At 48.1% G+C, this 20,491-nt stretch overlaps 1 protein-coding gene across 3 annotated transcripts in view; it reads left to right on the top strand.

The window, feature by feature from the left end:
• SRRM1 (serine and arginine repetitive matrix 1) overlaps positions 1–20,491 on the top strand; it is a 605,541-nt gene that overhangs the window by 77,002 nt on the left and 508,048 nt on the right. For all 3 annotated transcript variants that reach the window (XM_086956396.1, XM_086956395.1, XM_086956397.1), the window contains exons 5-6: positions 17,785–17,897; positions 18,468–18,668. In XM_086956396.1, coding sequence (XP_086812522.1) covers positions 17,785–17,897; positions 18,468–18,668 — 314 coding nt within the window. The remainder of the gene's footprint in view (positions 1–17,784; positions 17,898–18,467; positions 18,669–20,491) is intronic.

Here is a 20,491-nt window from a genome sequence, read left to right as displayed (position 1 = left end):
CTCGTTAAATATGAGTGTATGAGTCGAATTTTCCTACGGTCATCGAGACCACGAACGTTCCACGTGTGACATTTTAATGTGTTCATATTATGTGCTTCAGTGTTACCTGTCATCACACCGGCTATGATAAAGCTTTATCAGGCAACTTTCGCCAAAAACTGTAATATGGTCATATTGACTTTCAACCCAAGGGGTTCCGTGCCTCTGCAGACATCAGGACTTCACCACAAATCTCAAAACGAGCATACTCGAAGGTCAATCTTGGTAACGGATATGATGACTCAGTACTAAAAGACAATGCAAACTGTAAAAACTGTCTCCCCATCCACCCCTCACCCACACCAACCCCCCCAACCAGGTTGTGCATCACTGCCTCCCCCCACCCCCACAGAATCCCATCTAGAAATAAAATAACCATCATAGGGAATCATCCCAGTGGGGCAATGGTGATCCGGCATTCACCCCTGCTCTCTTGGCAGGGTGGCCAAGCTGCAACCGGCAACTCACATCTCTCCTCCCAAATCAAACAGTTTTTCACAGTGCATGTACACATGCCAGTCAGGTCTGGTTTCATGCCAGAAACACTTGTTTATATCTATGCAGGACAAGCAAGTAGTCTCTCTTACCAGCTGTCGACTTCCATCAATTCAGGTCTGTTACATTCTGTACCTCATATACTGGCAAGCAGGGCTACTAGACATCGCTCAGATTATCCAGCCTGTCCCCGTCCGTCTGATCTTTGAGTGCTCTATGTTCCTTGGCCATCTGTTTGGCAAAAGCAAAGGCAGCTTTCGCATCCGTGAAGAAGGTGGGTTTTCCAGGGCCTTGCACCCTCAGCTTCGCCGGGTATATCAGGGACTATTGTGTTCCGATTTGTTGGAAAATCTTCTTGGCGGGAAGAAACTCCTGTCTTGCCGCTTGAACCTGCAGTGTGAAATCCGGGTACATCACTATCTCGCTTCCCTGATATTGAAGTGTTCCTTTCTCACGGGCGAGGCGGAGTATCTTGTCTCGATCTCTGTAATTTAAGACTCTCGCCAATATCTGGCTCGCAGGAGCCCCCGGTTTAGGTCTCGGGCCCAGTGTTCTATGCACTCTTTCAACGAGAAACATTGGGGAGAGGTCCGGGCCAAAGAGGTCTTTCATCATACCCTCAACAAAGAGTTCCATGTTGGGAGTGTTGGAGGATTCCGCCACGCCCGTAATGCGAATGTTGTTCCTCCGCGAGCGAGCTTCCAAATCCTCATTCTTTTGGCATATGAGTTCCAGTATCTTATCCATGCCTCTAAGTTTCTTATCTATTTCTGTTTGGCCCTCCTCAGTTTCTGTAACTCGTGTCTCAAGAACGCTAACTCGGCCCTCTTGTTTGTTCATTCTTTGGGTATTTGGTCCATTCTCCCCGCCAATGCATCCATCTTAGAGTCTATCCCTTGCAGGCCGGTCTTCAGCTCCTGGAACATTAACTTGATGTCCTCCGCAGGGAGTTGTCCCGTCGCGTTTCCTGTAGACTGTTGGCGCTCCCCCTCCTCTAGCTCCGAGTTCTTTGCTCCATTTTTCCCAGCTCCCTCGAAATTTATGCGGGGTTGGCGCGTGTCAGGTTTCCCCATGTCGGGTAGTAGGTGTCAGCGGTGACGATATAAGATATGGCTTGGGCAAGTCAGGGCCGTCCTGCGTGTCCCTTTGTGGGAGCGAGGGCAATACGTCAGAGGCGGATAATGCGACCCGGCCAGAGCTTCCAGCTATGCTCCACTTCTTTGTCAGCAAAGCACCATGGGCAGGGGGTGCTATATCAGTCTATTTGCGTTACCTTTTGTTGCACAACGCACTAGTGAGCCCTAGGAGCAGAGCGTGCGCAAGGAGCAGCAGTGATGAAGCAACGTTATGTGCGTTCCACATGCGCTCATTAAACTCCAGTAATCCGCCGCCGTCAGGCCCGTGCAGGCGCTACGTGCCCAAGGTCCAAGTGCGCTATCCCCGGCACAGATCGCGTGGCAGTTCTGAAATGGCGACGAAGTCTGCAGAAACGTGGTAGCCCTTTATGTAAATGGCGTTTTTACAGGGTAGCGTTAGATTGTCAGGCCTGTCTGCGCTTCTCTGCCCCGACCGTGTAACAGCGCCGGTTCCCGCCCAATGTTGACGCAGGCTGCAGAAATGCGGCAGTGTTTTATGTATATGGCGTTATTCTAGGGTAGCGTTAAATTGTCAGGCCTACCTCTGCCTTTCTGCCCCAGCCGTGTAATAGCGCTGGTTCCCGCTCAGGCAAGTTTTCGCCGGGGAAACGCGTCCCCGCTCTCCCCCAGCTGCTCCGATCCAGAGTCTGCCTTCGGTGTCTGTACCGGGAAGGGAGGGGGGGGGTCCTCGTGTGGCCGCCACTGGAGGTGTATAATCCAGGATCTTACTTCAGGTCCCGATCGCCCCTCCACGCGGCGTCGTCCAGGGCCGCGATCCGAGCACAGCCGCACTTCGTCGGATCTCCGCCCACTTTGGTCCCCGGCTTGGTCTTGTCCCGCTGGGCGCAGTTGCCAACCCCGGTCCGCCTCTCCTCTTCATTGTCGCGGCCGGCAGGGTCCGGTTACAAACGCCCAACACCTCTCTCCGGGGAGTCACCAGATAGTCCGACACAGGTCGGGGAGGAGAGCAGCTGCCCCCATGTCAGATAAATAGCGGATTTATTAGCTTGGCCTGCGGAGCCTCTTTAGCAGTCAGCCAGTCCGCTGCTCGGTCAAGCCACGCCCCCGTCTTTGTGGGATTTGATCTTGTAATATAATTGGGTGTCGTCGTCATAGAGGTGGTAATTGATGTTAGCTTGTTTGAGGATGAGGGTGAGTGGTTCCATGAACAGATTTAATAGGGTTGGGGAGAGGATGGGACCTTGAGGGACGCCGAGTGAGATAGGTTGAGGTTTAGAGATAAAGTGGCTGAGCTTGATTTGCTGTGATCTGTTTTGAAGGAATGAGGAAAACAATTTGAATACGTTGCCATCTAATCTGAACCGGTCTTTGAGAGTGTTGAGAAGTGTGGGGTGGTGGACGGTATCAAATGTAGCTGAGCGGTCGAGGAGGATTAGTAATGAGGATTCCCCTTTGTCTAAGGAGCGATGAATGTCGTCAGTGATATTTAGCATAGCAGTTTCTGTACTGCATCCCTTCCTAAAGCCGGATTGAAAAACATCAAGGAGGTTGAAAGAGGCGATATGTTTCTCTAATTGCAATAGGACACATTTTTCGAGGGCTTTAGAGAGGAATAGAAGGTTAGAGATAGGGCGAAGGTTGTTAAGGTCATTGGGGTCAGCAGTGGTGTTTTTGAGAATGGGTGAGATTTGACCAAGCTGAAGGGAGGTGGGGACACAGCTAGTGGAAAGAGAGGAGTTGATGATTTTGGTCCATATAGTGGCAATGATAAATTTAAGTTCTTGAATCAAAAGGGCGGGAAGAGGATCTTTGGAGTGAGAGGAGGGTTTTAGTTTGGCAATGATATTAGTGATCGTAGATTCTGAGACTGGACTAAAATCACTCCATGAGGCATTGTTTTTAGCAGGGGGGCTTATTTTCAGAAAGTTATCTTGTTGGGGGAGAGCAGGGAGGGGATGAGAGGGATCGAGAGGGGTGGAAAAAGTGGACGGAGGAGAGTTAGGAGTGTTGGAGAGGGTGTATAGGATGGGGGTAGGTTGTAGTGAGAGTGGGAGGGAAGAGAAGGATAGTTCGATCTTGTTGATTTTGTTCGTAAAGAAACTGGCAATTTCTTCGCATCTGTCAATAGAGGCTAATATTTCAGGAGGGCCAGTGGAGGTTTGTTTTTTAACAATATAAAGAGTTCTCTAGGGCGGTTTCTGGCCTGATCAATTTGTGATTGTAGAAAGGAGGCTTTCTCATTAAAGATGCTTTTTGTACTGGGCTCTAGCAGTTCTAAGGAGAGCCATATTGTCAACGGTTGGATGATTCCTCCAAATCCGTTCAGAATGTCTAAGGGTCCGTCTTTCTTTATTAAGTTCAGAATTGAACCAAGACTTAGAAGGGTTGCTTTATTGTTGTTTGAGTTTGATTGGAGCAATTTGGTCGAGGGCATCAAGAATAGAATTGTTATAATGGTTAGTTAGGTCGGTGGTGCTTTCAGAGAGAGGGGGGAGAAGTAAGTGGGCCTTAATTGTGTCTTCCAATTCGCCAGGAGGAATAAGGTGAAGGTTGCGTGTGGATTTCTTAGGTAAAGAGCTGTTGGGGGCGGGATGAGTCATGGATCTATTCATGGTGAAGAGGATAAGGTAGTGGTCAGACCAGTCTACTGGAAGTATATTTGAGAGGGAGGCCAGGTCGTTGTTAGTCCTAATAGCATCAAGGGTGGCACATTTGTTATGGGTGGGAGAATGGCAGAGTTGGGTCATATTGGTGATGTCCATGGTATCATTAAATAGGATGACAGCAGGATCATCACTTTTGTTCCAATGGATGTTGTCACAGAGGAAGAGATTTTTAGAATGTGAGAGCGATGATTGTATAATAAGATCAGTCAACGCTTCCGTAAAGGGGATGTTATTTCCAGGGGGATGATAGTGTGCAACAGGGTTGTGGGGAGTCGAGCATAATGAGATCAGCACCAATGTATTCAAAGGATGAAGGGTCTTTGTGGTATCTCCCGCCTTTGTTTCCCCCGGCGGCTCCGCGTGTAATGGAGCTGCTCGCGGTGACATCACTTCGAATGTCACCGCGACCAGCATTCGAGAGCGAGCGCCGGGGACTGTGTGGAGAGATCTTGGGGAGAGGCTGTGGCTGAGGTCGACAGGTTACCACGGAACATAAATAAACAAGTTTGGTAAACTTTACGAACCGTCTTGTGTGTGTGATTAAGCACATTTTCACACTGGCGACGAGGACTGGTTCTTTCCTGCGACCTCCACACGCTGGGGAAAAGGAAGAAAGAAGTAACGTTTGTCTGAAGCTGATGTGTATAACGTAATTCCTACGGAACAATCGTGGAAGAAGTGTTGAACCATGGCACCTCAAGCGTGAGTTCAAGCGGCTGCTGGTCGGAAGAAGGGGTGCTCCTGTCGGCGCCATTACCAGAAGTAAGGTATGCCTGCCAGCTGGTCTTTGTGCGCTATTTCATTGCCCGCGTTCCGTTAATGAGGAGAGCAGTACCCGCGGCTGGAGTCAGCGTGTGTGTGAAGTGATTGCCGCTGTCGGCGTCTGCAAGCAGTGAATGAGGCGGCAGCCCGGACAGTGTGTACACCGGCTTTTGACAACCAGCTGAGGAAGCGAGGCGTTCGACTACCGGCGAATGTGAGCAGTAATTAGAGTGGCAGCCACATCGTAGGCATCCGGTATCTGTCAGCCAGCTGATGAAGTAAGGCGCGCGGCTCCCACCTCCACGAGGCAATCCTGAGGGGAGCAGAAGCGCAGGGAGTGGGCTGCTCTAACCCCGGCCCCATTCAATTGATACACAGCGCCAAGAGGGGAGAAGGAGGTGCGCTGCATGACCCGTGACGCTAGTGGTGAGCTCAAGTACGAGGGCGTTGCAGCAAGACAAATCCCTGACAGGCCAACTTTGCGCCCCATATGTGATTACATTACCACAAGCAAGGAATCCTCAGCGCGCCAGCCTTTCTTTTCAATTGACGATCTTGGCATTTTGATGCAGTTGGTTTAGTTAAGGATGGCATAAGCAGGACATCACCTTTGTTCTCTCACACCTTCATTAACTGAGACTTCTGAAACTTTCCCATGCTGCGTTTTGACATTGATGCCGTCTTGTCGTGAAACTGTGTGACCCTGGAAATTGCGTGGAACTCTCCTCACCAGCCTGCGGCTTTCTTAACGGTGGTGTTTGTAGCAGTGTAAGACACCCTGTTGTAATTAGTTATAGTAACTGGGGTCTTACGCTGTGTACTCTGTATTCCCCTGCGCCATCTCAGGGGAGACACCTCCCATATTGTGTCTTGTATCCCCATGGACTGGCATGCTCGCCACTGTCCCCAAATAACTGATTTATAACCCCCCTCATAATAGTCATAAAGGGAAATGTGGGGTAGTATTAACTGTACCTTATTTTTCTATGACACTGTGAACAGCACAGAGCACCTCTCTGTACATTAGTGGTTTACTTGTTACCCTGTGTTTGCATTACTGGTTACTTAGCACTTTGTGACATTGTACCCTACACTTTACCTTTCCCTGCAACCTAACTAGCTCCTGTGGGTTGGGGTTTTAGGTTGACTTATTGCTCCCCACGCTAATTATGCAGAGTGTGACTCCTCCGCCTTTCTTCCTGACTAACCCAAGGGAGCCGAGTATTCAATGGAAAAAGTGGAAGAAAGTATTTTTGAATTATGCCACTGTGTGCGGGCCTAACCTGGGACTTGAGAGGAAGGTAGCGTTATTGGCATACTACTTGGGGGCAGAGGGGGAAGAAGTCCTAGATCACCTCCCGGACTTAGGTACGAGGGAAGCGAGGGGCCTTAATGAGCTAGAAGAGAGTCTTAAAAAATTGGATTTACATTACCTTCCCAAGACTAGCACCATAATGGAGAGGTACCATTTTGGAAAGAGGGCACAGAAGGAGGGAGAATCTATTGAAGATTTTGTATCAGAGTTGAGGAAACTAGCTGCAACTTGTAAATTTGGTGGTGCAAGTGAGGAAAGGATAAGGGATCAGTTTGTAGTGGGTTGCAGAATGGAGCGTGTACGTGAGGAGGTATGGCTCAAGGATGATCCGCCTTTGAGGGAGGTTTTGATCATAGCCAAACAAGTGGAGCACATGTTGCAGTGTGTCAAGGAGCTAAAGCAGGACACAGGAGAAAAAGGGAAAGATGATAAGCCCGTGGTGAGTGAAGTGGTGACCGAATGTGAGGCCGTCTCTGTGATCAAAGGGCAGAAAGTAACGGGTAGAGAGCAGAAAGAAAACAGAGTGAGTGGATCATTCAAGGGCACCTGTTACAGATGTGGCAAGCAAGGGCATTTCGCCAATGATAAAGAGTGTCCCGCTTTGAGGTTCACATGCAACAAGTGTGGGAAGAAAGGTCATTTTAAGCAATATTGCAAGACTGGACAAGGGTTCAACAGACAGAGTAGGGACAGGACGAACGTAGTCTGTGATGAAATTGTGGTGCAGGTCAAAGAAAGTCAGGTCAAATGCCAAAATGACACTGTGTGTGAGGAAATTGTAGTACAGGTTGAGGGGAGGCAGGTCAGCAGCCCCAAAGACACCATAAAAGTAGGGAACACTGAGATAGAGGCGTTGTTCGATTCCTGCTCTAGAATAACAATTAATAATGCTAGGGAGTTCACCTGCGTGCCCAAGGGGAAGATAATGCTGAGGAAAATGGATGTGAGACCTGGAGGTTATGCTGGGCGCCCCATCTCCATGAAAGGGTATTTCTGGGGCAAAATAGAATACAAGAACAGGTCAACAGTGTCCAAGGTGTATGTGTCCACTGTCAGGGACAACATTTTGGGGTGGCAAGCACAAAAGGAGCTGGGGGTATATCTCAATCCCAATAGCAACCCCCAGATTTTAATACAGGAGATAATCCAACATAAGGATGACGTAGTGTCTGAGTTCAAAGAAGTATTCAGAGAAGAACTAGGATGTTTAAAGATCTACTGCCACAAAATCAAGTTGAAGGAAAACGCCAAGCCAGTCGTGGCCAAGGTCAGGAAGCTTCCCATTGCCATCCAAGAAGAGGTGAAATCTGAACTGGAGAAACTATGCAAGGCAGGGGTCATCGAACCAGTGGAAGCGACGGAATGGTTGGCACCTATTGTGGCCGCTAAGAAAAAGGATGGGTCGGTCCGGCTCTGCATTGATCTGAGAGCGCTCAACAGAGAGGTCGTGGTTGATCGATTCCCCCTTCCGAACATCACCCAGATGATGAGCATGCTTGAAGGGGCCAAGGTGTTCTCCACCCTCGACCTCACCTCTGCATACTTTCAGATCAAACTGCATGAAGAGTCGCAAGAACTCACGGCGTTTGTGACACCCATGGGCGCGTACAAGTTCAAAAGGACGCCTTTTGGTTTGGTCTCGGCGGCCGCCGTGTTCCAGAGGCTCATGGGGAACATTTTGAAAGGCATCCCCGGCGTCGTGTGTTATCAGGACGACGTACTGATATTCGCTAAAGACCACAAAGAACATGATGAGACTTTGAAACAAGTGCTAGGAAGGTTCAGGTCACAAGGTCTAACTCTAAAAAAAGGAAAATGCGTCTTTGGCTGCGCAGAATTGGACTTTTTGGGACACAGTGACAGCCGAAGGAATATGGCCTAAAGCAGAGTTCCAGGACACTATTGTAAGTTTGGTGCCCCCCACAAGCAAGGATGAAATCAAGTCATTCATGGGTATGTTGGAGTTCTATGGAAAATGTATACGGAACCTTGCAGGAAGGACGTACGCCATCAGGTTGCTATTGAAGAAAGAGTCGGAGTTCAACTGGAGTAAAGAGTGTCAGAGGGAGTTTGAAGATGTAAGAAGAGCACTGGCAGAAGCCCCCAGTTTGAAGTCCTACATACCCAACCGGGCGACAGTAGTCACCACCGATGCAAGTGCTAAAGGGCTGGGAGCGGTCCTCACACAAATAGGCAGAGGCCGAGAAGAAACCATTGCGTTCGCCTCTAGATCACTCCAGAAGTCTGAAAACAACTACTCAGTCATTGAAAAAGAGGCTCTGGCAGGTTCCTGGGCACTGGGTAAATTCAGAGACTTCCTGTGGGGCACACAATTCCCACTGCGTACTGACCACAAGCCGCTAGTCGAAGGCTTCAGCAAGAAGGGCCTAGATGCCATCTCCAGCAGGATCAGGCGGTGGGTGGTCAGCCTTCAAGAATATACCTTCTTTGTCGAGTATGTCCCTGGTACACGCAATTTTGCAGCGGACTGCTTGTCAAGACTCGTGAATGAAGAGGAAGTGAAGGAGGCGGATGTTGAAGCGGATGAACACCAGATGGAGAATGTCTGCGCTATCCAGAGGGCAATAGGAGAAGAAACATGGAAAAACGCTATAAAAGAAGATGAAATCTTGGAGAAGGTGTACAACAGAATAAAGAGCAGGTGAGCTTTCCATGGTCGATGAATGCCTGTTCAGGGGAACAAGACTGGTACCACCTGCGTCGGTGAGAGAAAGCCTAGTCGAAATAGCCCATGAAGGCCACATGGGTATCACCAAGACAAAGCAAAGGCTGAGCGAGAACTATTGGTGGCTAAGTATGGACCTTGCAATTGAAAGGAAAATTAGGGACTGCATTCCGTGCTGCAACAGTGACAAAGTCTTGAAGCAAATGACACCGCCAATGGTATGTAGGCCACCACCGTCAGGACCCTGGGAGGAGTTGGCACTGGACATTGTGGGTCCATTGACAGGAGAAGTACGCACCCCGTACATTCTGGTGCTCATGGACATGTATTCTAGGTGGCCGGAAGTGAGACTGGTGAGCGAGGTCACGACGAAAGTTGTCATTGAATTCATGCAAGAGTTATTTGTCAGAGAATGGCTACCCAGCAGCCTTCTCACAGACAATGGGGTGCAATTGTGTTCCAAAGGGATGGAAGACTTCCTGGAGGGTAGAGGTATCGCTCATAAACGGTGTGCCCTGTATCACCCTGAGACTAACTGCATGATCGAACGTTTCAATAAAACCCTCAAGGAAAGCATCCAACTCGCGAAAGCCAGTGGTTTGAGCTCGAAGGAAGAGATGTGGAGACGTGTGGAAGCATACAGGTTCACCCCGCACCAAACGACGGGGGTCACTCCTTTCGAGTTGCTCAGGGCAAGGTACCCAACACCAAGCTATCCCAAGGATGGATGGGGTGGCACAAGGGATGGTCGGATCACTCAAAAGAAACTAAAAGCCTAGAGAAACAAGAAGGAGCCATGAGGGAAAGGAAAGAAAGGTACGACCGGCTCAAATCTACGTGGGAGGCTGAGTTCAAAGTAGGAGATAACATCAAGATCAGGACACCTACTGGTAGAGCAAGTTGGTCAGGATACAGTGGTCCAACCAAGATCACAAAGCTGTTCAAGAATGCTGTGAAGACTCAGGAAGGGAAAATATGGAACCTGGGAAGAGTAGTGAGGTTTCACCCACCCAGGAATGACTCCGATAGTGAAGGGGAGGAGAAAAGTGATGTGGGAGGTAGCAGTCGTCCTACTGCTAGGAAGCCGTTGCCGGTCTCACACCCAGTTGTTAGGTCTAGTAGGAGAGTGACCAGACCCCCCAGACACTTGGATCAATATGTTATGATGTGATTTCCTGTATACTGGATTTAGGCCAATATGTCAGGATGTTAATTTCTGTACACTGTTGTTCTTCTTTTTATTCCCACTTTTCATTCCGCAGGGGAGGGGGATGTGTGGTATCTCCCACCTTTGTTTCCCCCGGCGGCTCCGCGTGTAATGGAGCTGCTCACGGTGACATCACTTCGAATGTCACCGCGACCAGCATTCCAGAGCGAGCGCCAGGGACTGTGTGGAGACGATCTTGGCGAGAGGCTGTGGCTGAGGTCGACAGGTTACCACGGAACATAAATAAACAAGTTTGGTAAACTTTACGAACCGTCTTGTGTGTGTGATTAAGCACATTTTCACACTGGCGACGAGGACTGGTTCTTTCCTGCGACCTCCACACGCTGGGGAAAAGGAAGAAAGAAGTAACGTTTGTCTGAAGCTGATGTGTATAACGTAATTCCTACGGAACAATCGTGGAAGAAGTGTTGAACCATGGCACCTCAAGCGTGAGTTCAAGCGGCTGCTGGTCGGAAGAAGGGGTGCTCCTGTCGGCGCCATTACCAGAAGTAAGGTATGCCTGCCAGCTGGTCTTTGTGCGCTATTTCATTGCCCGCGTTCCGTTAATGAGGAGAGCAGTACCCGCGGCTGGAGTCAGCGTGTGTGTGAAGTGATTGCCGCTGTCGGCGTCTGCAAGCAGTGAATGAGGCGGCAGCCCGGACAGTGTGTACACCGGCTTTTGACAACCAGCTGAGGAAGCGAGGCGTTCGACTACCGGCGAATGTGAGCAGTAATTAGAGTGGCAGCCACATCGTAGGCATCCGGTATCTGTCAGCCAGCTGATGAAGTAAGGCGCGCGGCTCCCACCTCCACGAGGCAATCCTGAGGGGAGCAGAAGCGCAGGGAGTGGGCTGCTCTAACCCCGGCCCCATTCAATTGATACACAGCGCCAAGAGGGGAGAAGGAGGTGCGCTGCATGACCCGTGACGCTAGTGGTGAGCTCAAGTACGAGGGCGTTGCAGCAAGACAAATCCCTGACAGGCCAACTTTGCGCCCCATATGTGATTACATTACCACAAGCAAGGAATCCTCAGCGCGCCAGCCTTTCTTTTCAATTGACGATCTTGGCATTTTGATGCAGTTGGTTTAGTTAAGGATGGCATAAGCAGGACATCACCTTTGTTCTCTCACACCTTCATTAACTGAGACTTCTGAAACTTTCCCATGCTGCGTTTTGACATTGATGCCGTCTTGTCGTGAAACTGTGTGACCCTGGAAATTGCGTGGAACTCTCCTCACCAGCCTGCGGCTTTCTTAACGGTGGTGTTTGTAGCAGTGTAAGACACCCTGTTGTAATTAGTTATAGTAACTGGGGTCTTACGCTGTGTACTCTGTATTCCCCTGCGCCATCTCAGGGGAGACACCTCCCATATTGTGTCTTGTATCCCCATGGACTGGCATGCTCGCCACTGTCCCCAAATAACTGATTTATAACCCCCCTCATAATAGTCATAAAGGGAAATGTGGGGTAGTATTAACTGTACCTTATTTTTCTATGACACTGTGAACAGCACAGAGCACCTCTCTGTACATTAGTGGTTTACTTGTTACCCTGTGTTTGCATTACTGGTTACTTAGCACTTTGTGACATTGTACCCTACACTTTACCTTTCCCTGCAACCTAACTAGCTCCTGTGGGTTGGGGTTTTAGGTTGACTTATTGCTCCCCACGCTAATTATGCAGAGTGTGACTCCTCCGCCTTTCTTCCTGACTAACCCAAGGGAGCCGAGTATTCAATGGAAAAAGTGGAAGAAAGTATTTTTGAATTATGCCACTGTGTGCGGGCCTAACCTGGGACTTGAGAGGAAGGTAGCGTTATTGGCATACTACTTGGGGGCAGAGGGGGAAGAAGTCCTAGATCACCTCCCGGACTTAGGTACGAGGGAAGCGAGGGGCCTTAATGAGCTAGAAGAGAGTCTTAAAAAATTGGATTTACATTACCTTCCCAAGACTAGCACCATAATGGAGAGGTACCATTTTGGAAAGAGGGCACAGAAGGAGGGAGAATCTATTGAAGATTTTGTATCAGAGTTGAGGAAACTAGCTGCAACTTGTAAATTTGGTGGTGCAAGTGAGGAAAGGATAAGGGATCAGTTTGTAGTGGGTTGCAGAATGGAGCGTGTACGTGAGGAGGTATGGCTCAAGGATGATCCGCCTTTGAGGGAGGTTTTGATCATAGCCAAACAAGTGGAGCACATGTTGCAGTGTGTCAAGGAGCTAAAGCAGGACACAGGAGAAAAAGGGAAAGATGATAAGCCCGTGGTGAGTGAAGTGGTGACCGAATGTGAGGCCGTCTCTGTGATCAAAGGGCAGAAAGTAACGGGTAGAGAGCAGAAAGAAAACAGAGTGAGTGGATCATTCAAGGGCACCTGTTACAGATGTGGCAAGCAAGGGCATTTCGCCAATGATAAAGAGTGTCCCGCTTTGAGGTTCACATGCAACAAGTGTGGGAAGAAAGGTCATTTTAAGCAATATTGCAAGACTGGACAAGGGTTCAACAGACAGAGTAGGGACAGGACGAACGTAGTCTGTGATGAAATTGTGGTGCAGGTCAAAGAAAGTCAGGTCAAATGCCAAAATGACACTGTGTGTGAGGAAATTGTAGTACAGGTTGAGGGGAGGCAGGTCAGCAGCCCCAAAGACACCATAAAAGTAGGGAACACTGAGATAGAGGCGTTGTTCGATTCCTGCTCTAGAATAACAATTAATAATGCTAGGGAGTTCACCTGCGTGCCCAAGGGGAAGATAATGCTGAGGAAAATGGATGTGAGACCTGGAGGTTATGCTGGGCGCCCCATCTCCATGAAAGGGTATTTCTGGGGCAAAATAGAATACAAGAACAGGTCAACAGTGTCCAAGGTGTATGTGTCCACTGTCAGGGACAACATTTTGGGGTGGCAAGCACAAAAGGAGCTGGGGGTATATCTCAATCCCAATAGCAACCCCCAGATTTTAATACAGGAGATAATCCAACATAAGGATGACGTAGTGTCTGAGTTCAAAGAAGTATTCAGAGAAGAACTAGGATGTTTAAAGATCTACTGCCACAAAATCAAGTTGAAGGAAAACGCCAAGCCAGTCGTGGCCAAGGTCAGGAAGCTTCCCATTGCCATCCAAGAAGAGGTGAAATCTGAACTGGAGAAACTATGCAAGGCAGGGGTCATCGAACCAGTGGAAGCGACGGAATGGTTGGCACCTATTGTGGCCGCTAAGAAAAAGGATGGGTCGGTCCGGCTCTGCATTGATCTGAGAGCGCTCAACAGAGAGGTCGTGGTTGATCGATTCCCCCTTCCGAACATCACCCAGATGATGAGCATGCTTGAAGGGGCCAAGGTGTTCTCCACCCTCGACCTCACCTCTGCATACTTTCAGATCAAACTGCATGAAGAGTCGCAAGAACTCACGGCGTTTGTGACACCCATGGGCGCGTACAAGTTCAAAAGGACGCCTTTTGGTTTGGTCTCGGCGGCCGCCGTGTTCCAGAGGCTCATGGGGAACATTTTGAAAGGCATCCCCGGCGTCGTGTGTTATCAGGACGACGTACTGATATTCGCTAAAGACCACAAAGAACATGATGAGACTTTGAAACAAGTGCTAGGAAGGTTCAGGTCACAAGGTCTAACTCTAAAAAAAGGAAAATGCGTCTTTGGCTGCGCAGAATTGGACTTTTTGGGACACAGTGACAGCCGAAGGAATATGGCCTAAAGCAGAGTTCCAGGACACTATTGTAAGTTTGGTGCCCCCCACAAGCAAGGATGAAATCAAGTCATTCATGGGTATGTTGGAGTTCTATGGAAAATGTATACGGAACCTTGCAGGAAGGACGTACGCCATCAGGTTGCTATTGAAGAAAGAGTCGGAGTTCAACTGGAGTAAAGAGTGTCAGAGGGAGTTTGAAGATGTAAGAAGAGCACTGGCAGAAGCCCCCAGTTTGAAGTCCTACATACCCAACCGGGCGACAGTAGTCGCCACCGATGCAAGTGCTAAAGGGCTGGGAGCGGTCCTCACACAAATAGGCAGAGGCCGAGAAGAAACCATTGCGTTCGCCTCTAGATCACTCCAGAAGTCTGAAAACAACTACTCAGTCATTGAAAAAGAGGCTCTGGCAGGTTCCTGGGCACTGGGTAAATTCAGAGACTTCCTGTGGGGCACACAATTCCCACTGCGTACTGACCACAAGCCGCTAGTCGAAGGCTTCAGCAAGAAGGGCCTAGATGCCATCTCCAGCAGGATCAGGCGGTGGGTGGTCAGCCTTCAAGAATATACCTTCTTTGTCGAGTATGTCCCTGGTACACGCAATTTTGCAGCGGACTGCTTGTCAAGACTCGTGAATGAAGAGGAAGTGAAGGAGGCGGATGTTGAAGCGGATGAACACCAGATGGAGAATGTCTGCGCTATCCAGAGGGCAATAGGAGAAGAAACATGGAAAAACGCTATAAAAGAAGATGAAATCTTGGAGAAGGTGTACAACAGAATAAAGAGCAGGTGAGCTTTCCATGGTCGATGAATGCCTGTTCAGGGGAACAAGACTGGTACCACCTGCGTCGGTGAGAGAAAGCCTAGTCGAAATAGCCCATGAAGGCCACATGGGTATCACCAAGACAAAGCAAAGGCTGAGCGAGAACTATTGGTGGCTAAGTATGGACCTTGCAATTGAAAGGAAAATTAGGGACTGCATTCCGTGCTGCAACAGTGACAAAGTCTTGAAGCAAATGACACCGCCAATGGTATGTAGGCCACCACCGTCAGGACCCTGGGAGGAGTTGGCACTGGACATTGTGGGTCCATTGACAGGAGAAGTACGCACCCCGTACATTCTGGTGCTCATGGACATGTATTCTAGGTGGCCGGAAGTGAGACTGGTGAGCGAGGTCACGACGAAAGTTGTCATTGAATTCATGCAAGAGTTATTTGTCAGAGAATGGCTACCCAGCAGCCTTCTCACAGACAATGGGGTGCAATTGTGTTCCAAAGGGATGGAAGACTTCCTGGAGGGTAGAGGTATCGCTCATAAACGGTGTGCCCTGTATCACCCTGAGACTAACTGCATGATCGAACGTTTCAATAAAACCCTCAAGGAAAGCATCCAACTCGCGAAAGCCAGTGGTTTGAGCTCGAAGGAAGAGATGTGGAGACGTGTGGAAGCATACAGGTTCACCCCGCACCAAACGACGGGGGTCACTCCTTTCGAGTTGCTCAGGGCAAGGTACCCAACACCAAGCTATCCCAAGGATGGATGGGGTGGCACAAGGGATGGTCGGATCACTCAAAAGAAACTAAAAGCCTAGAGAAACAAGAAGGAGCCATGAGGGAAAGGAAAGAAAGGTACGACCGGCTCAAATCTACGTGGGAGGCTGAGTTCAAAGTAGGAGATAACATCAAGATCAGGACACCTACTGGTAGAGCAAGTTGGTCAGGATACAGTGGTCCAACCAAGATCACAAAGCTGTTCAAGAATGCTGTGAAGACTCAGGAAGGGAAAATATGGAACCTGGGAAGAGTAGTGAGGTTTCACCCACCCAGGAATGACTCCGATAGTGAAGGGGAGGAGAAAAGTGATGTGGGAGGTAGCAGTCGTCCTACTGCTAGGAAGCCGTTGCCGGTCTCACACCCAGTTGTTAGGTCTAGTAGGAGAGTGACCAGACCCCCCAGACACTTGGATCAATATGTTATGATGTGATTTCCTGTATACTGGATTTAGGCCAATATGTCAGGATGTTAATTTCTGTACACTGTTGTTCTTCTTTTTATTCCCACTTTTCATTCCGCAGGGGAGGGGGATGTGTGGTATCTCCCACCTTTGTTTCCCCCGGCGGCTCCGCGTGTAATGGAGCTGCTCACGGTGACATCACTTCGAATGTCACCGCGACCAGCATTCCAGAGCGAGCGCCAGGGACTGTGTGGAGACGATCTTGGCGAGAGGCTGTGGCTGAGGTCGACAGGTTACCACGGAACATAAATAAACAAGTTTGGTAAACTTTACGAACCGTCTTGTGTGTGTGATTAAGCACATTTTCACAGTTTTGCAGACGAACAAGCAAGATGTTAAGTTCAATTAAAAAAATTATGGCGAGTCCTCCTGTTTGTTCGATTCTATCTTTTCTAATGATAGAGTAACCAGGGGGGATAAGCAAGTCGAGGATGGGAGTGGAGTGGGAGGTGAGCCAGGTTTCAGTTAGGAATGCAATGTCAATATTTTCACTAAGAATGGTTTCAGCAATCTCAGTAGCGTGGCAGGAGGGTGATCGGCAACTAATCAGCATGCAACAGAGGGGAGTTGGGTCGGGCGATTTGGAGGGGGGACACGGGGGGATAGGTCTAAGTTGTTGGGGTGGTGTAGGGGAAGTCTGAGGAAGGGTGAGTCTGCTTAATCCTAAGAGAATTGGGATGGTAGACAGTTGGGTAGGGGGGATAGTGGACGAAGGTGGTGAGGGAGAGGTAGTTAAGTTAGTGGAACTGTTAGCTTCAGAGGTTTTTGGGCGAGTACCAAGTTGTGGCGGTGTGGGTATGTTGATATTGTAGGGAGTGACGATTAAGGAGGGTTGAGTGGGTAAGGTGCTGGTTGTGTAGTTGCTAGAAGTTAAGTTAGTGAAACTGTTAGCTTCAGAGGTTATTGGGCGGCCGGTGGGAGAGTGCCAACACAGCATCGGGCACCCAATGTAAACCAATGGGGTAGATCAGCCTTGAAAAAAGGCTTCATGCTCAGGCCAGGACCCTGGGCGAACAAAACCCACAGATGCCCATGTATAAGTAGAGATTCTAGGGGACGTACGGACACTGAAGGTTGTGGACCCAAAGGTCCAGGGACTTCAGGTGCAGAGGTGTTCTTGGGCATTGGAAAACTCTTACTGGGCAGGTGGCAAATCTTCAATTTTAGCCTACAGGCGTTGAGGATTCAGGCAGGGGTCAGCCCATTGTGGACTATGACTCTGAAGCGCTGGGAAACCTTTGCATACCGGTGGGCCTCTTGAACTTGGTCCGTGGGAGTCTGGTGCAGAGGTGGATGCGGGGCGTGTTTGAGGTTCCTAAGCGTAGAGTTTCTTCTGTCCGCTCTCCACTGGAGATTAGGAGCCTTTCTTGAAGTTAGGAAGTCCTCCCAGGTTTCTGGAGGTCGCTAGTCTAAGAGCCTTCGCTGCTGCACGGCTCTTAATGCTCCGGTGGAGGACAAAGAGTATATCCGTGTTTGGCATTATGTATTTTACAAAAATACACTTTATTTCAAAATGTATAATGGACTACCAGCTATCCCATTTACATTGCAGTTGCCTGAAAAACTTCAGTCCACCTCATCCTATAAATCTCCAATGGTAAAAAAGGGTATTTGGTCCCATTTTCTAAAATGAGAGACCCCGACGATCCCTAAATTGGTTTCCCAGTCACAGTTGTGTTGCTTTTGTTAATTACCTTGCCCTTATGCTGTATATCTTTCAATCTTAATAACCAGGCCAGTGTAATTACTTTTGATTTGTTAGACTTGCCTATCCCTAGATTTATGTATGTGCTGCTACTTTTGCAGATTGAGCAAGAAAAGCTGGCGTTTTTAAAAAAGCAAGATGAAGAGAAAGATAAAAAAGACAAAGAAGATCGAGAAATGAGGGGTTGGGACAGAAGATCCAGAAGTCCGAGAAGGTACGTTTTTTATAAGTTTAGTTAACCTTTTTCCACAAGTAAGTGTGTGTGCGAAAGAGAGCGGATAATATCAAAAGTAGTAAGTGATGAGTCCCTCTGATTATAATACCAGGTGGACTAAAACTTTGTGGGGAATAACGTGGACCTGATAAACTGTGACCAAAGCTGCATGTTTTTTACTTTTATTTTTGGAGGGGGGTGCCTACATAACTAGCCCAACTCCACATACATATACCACGGTGCACATGTCTGATTCTTATGCACTACGTATTCTAGCTGTTACACTAAGGAATTTCAAAGATCCCCCCACGTCATTTGGATGTCTCTGCTACGGGTACAGAACAGTCACAGGGCTTCTTTGCTTGTAATTCGTGGAGGATACATGTTAAAGTAGTTTTTAACAAGCATGTGAAGTTCAAAGGCCTGTTAAAAACAGTAACATTTGTATTGCCTTTTCCTAATTTTTGCCAACATTGATACTGATGGTAAAGTGCATCATTACTGCATGGGCGTTTTTGTTTGTAAGCTTTTCTTGGAGATTAAATGTTAATGAACTTCTGTTTAACTCAGACGCAAATCCAGGTCGTCTTCCCCACGGAGAAGATCACCTGGAAGAAGAGAGAGAAAACACAGCCATTCACGATCTCCTCGGCACCGATCAAAGACTCGCAGTCCTAGTCCTATGCCTGAAAAGAGAGAACCAGAACCTCCTGAACCTGAGCCTTCTATGTTAATAAGGGAGCCTTCTGTTCAGGAAGCAACTTCAACCAGGCAAGTACTAAGCATATCTGATCAAAGAAATGTGCATATATCTGTAGACATTACCATGTTGGCTTTCACTTCTTGATAATGTTATCTTTGCAATGGAACTTTTGAGTTGTGTTTTTGTGAATAGTTTAGATCTTTAATGTTTGCTGCATAAACATATTCTTGATTCACATACAGTACTTTGTGCGTCATCTAATGGTTAAGTCCAGAAATCTTTGCTGGTAAATATGTATTTTCTTTGATCTTACTGTGATATTGAGCCTAACCTCATAATGCCCATTATGCTGTGGCCAGCTTTAGATAAAAAAATTCTACAAATGGATTCTAAAGTGGAAAACATAACTTTGGTCAACTGTCAAATTCCAGAGATTTAAATACACTGGGATGATACAGGTTACCAGATTGAAGAACAGAATAATTAACATCAATAGTCATTGAGAGTTGACGGCAGCCATACAAAATATATTCGACTCTGGAAAAAAGTTTTAAGTTTGGTTTTCAATCGTAGGTTCTGGGGAAAACATGTTTCAGGGGTCATATAGCCTCTTCATCACCTAAACCCATCACACAGTTATGAAAAATAATTTTGTTAAATTTGACCTAGTGTTATTGATACTGTCAAAAATTGGTACTAATAATGTGTATAATCTTTATCCAAAAACTATAGATTCTGGAAATAACATTAATACGACACACCGTTGGAGTTAGGGTATTCCCCCAAGAAAAGGGATATGGTGGTCACAAGATAGCAGAAGAGACTCGCAGATAGCAGTTTAAAAAATGTTTATGTTCCCAGTGCCTCTGTTCAGAGGGTCTTCGGAACGAGTGCCCTGCACTCAAGGAAAAACTCTTATGTTTGATGTTGATGCCCTCGACATTTGAATGACGCAGGGATGAAAACAAGTTCACTATGTCGAGCGATAAAGACGAAAAGAGTGTTCTTCTGCAAATGGTACTGTAGGAGAATTTTCCTTTACGTTACCAGGTCTGAGGAGTATCCTCTTTAGGATTCACTGACCCTAACCCCCATGATGTTTTGCTTCATCCTCTGATCGTTCTCCACGTTGGTTGGGCAGTGCGTTTCCATCGGGCCTTATGATGGAGCTCTTTGCTGAGATGTTTTTGTTCTCAAGATCAAAGAGCCTCAAAGTTAAGGTCCTTCAGGGCTTTTGTTTTTTAAGTAGGGCTAAGTGATTAAAATTACCTGCAGTTACGATTTGAAGAGTTTTCTCTTTAATTCATACTAACCACAGAAAAGGGCTTGCAGGAATTTATAATCCAAAAATTTCACACTGAGATGTCGGTCACCATGTTTCTGCCCTCAGGGGTCATTGGCACTCCTCAACACCTAGGGTACTGGTATAGCCTGATCTAAATGAGTGGCCCTGATGGGCATTATGACAAGTCTACATAGTAGTATTTGTGATCTATGGATTGCGGTGCACAAAAAATCAGTGATGCATCTTGATAGTTGAGTATGTTTGCACTGAACCTGGGTTTCGGTCAGAATGACTCTGAGGCTGCTGGGTCTCATGGCCTCCTGCATTATGCTGTTAGATCATGCCATGTGCCATATTCAGGCACTGCAATGGGCCTGAAATTCCAGTGGACACAGTATCAGGGCATTTCTTTCCGATTGCTTCCAGATCATGAAGGGCACGGCACACCAATTGCGGTGGTGGCCGATGAACCAGGCTTGAGTCAACGGCAGAGCCCTCTCCCTTCCCCCAATCAGAATTCACAGTGGTGGCAAATGCATCTCTTCTCGATGGGGCGGCCACATGGGGGAGGCGGAGCCCAGAGGCCTCTGGTCTCTGGCGGAGCCC

The sequence above is a fragment of the Lissotriton vulgaris genome, chromosome 2_1, assembly GCF_964263255.1.
Source record: "Lissotriton vulgaris chromosome 2_1, aLisVul1.2, whole genome shotgun sequence".
NCBI lineage: Eukaryota > Metazoa > Chordata > Amphibia > Caudata > Salamandridae > Lissotriton > Lissotriton vulgaris.
This window is presented reverse-complemented; position numbering and strand designations above follow the sequence as displayed.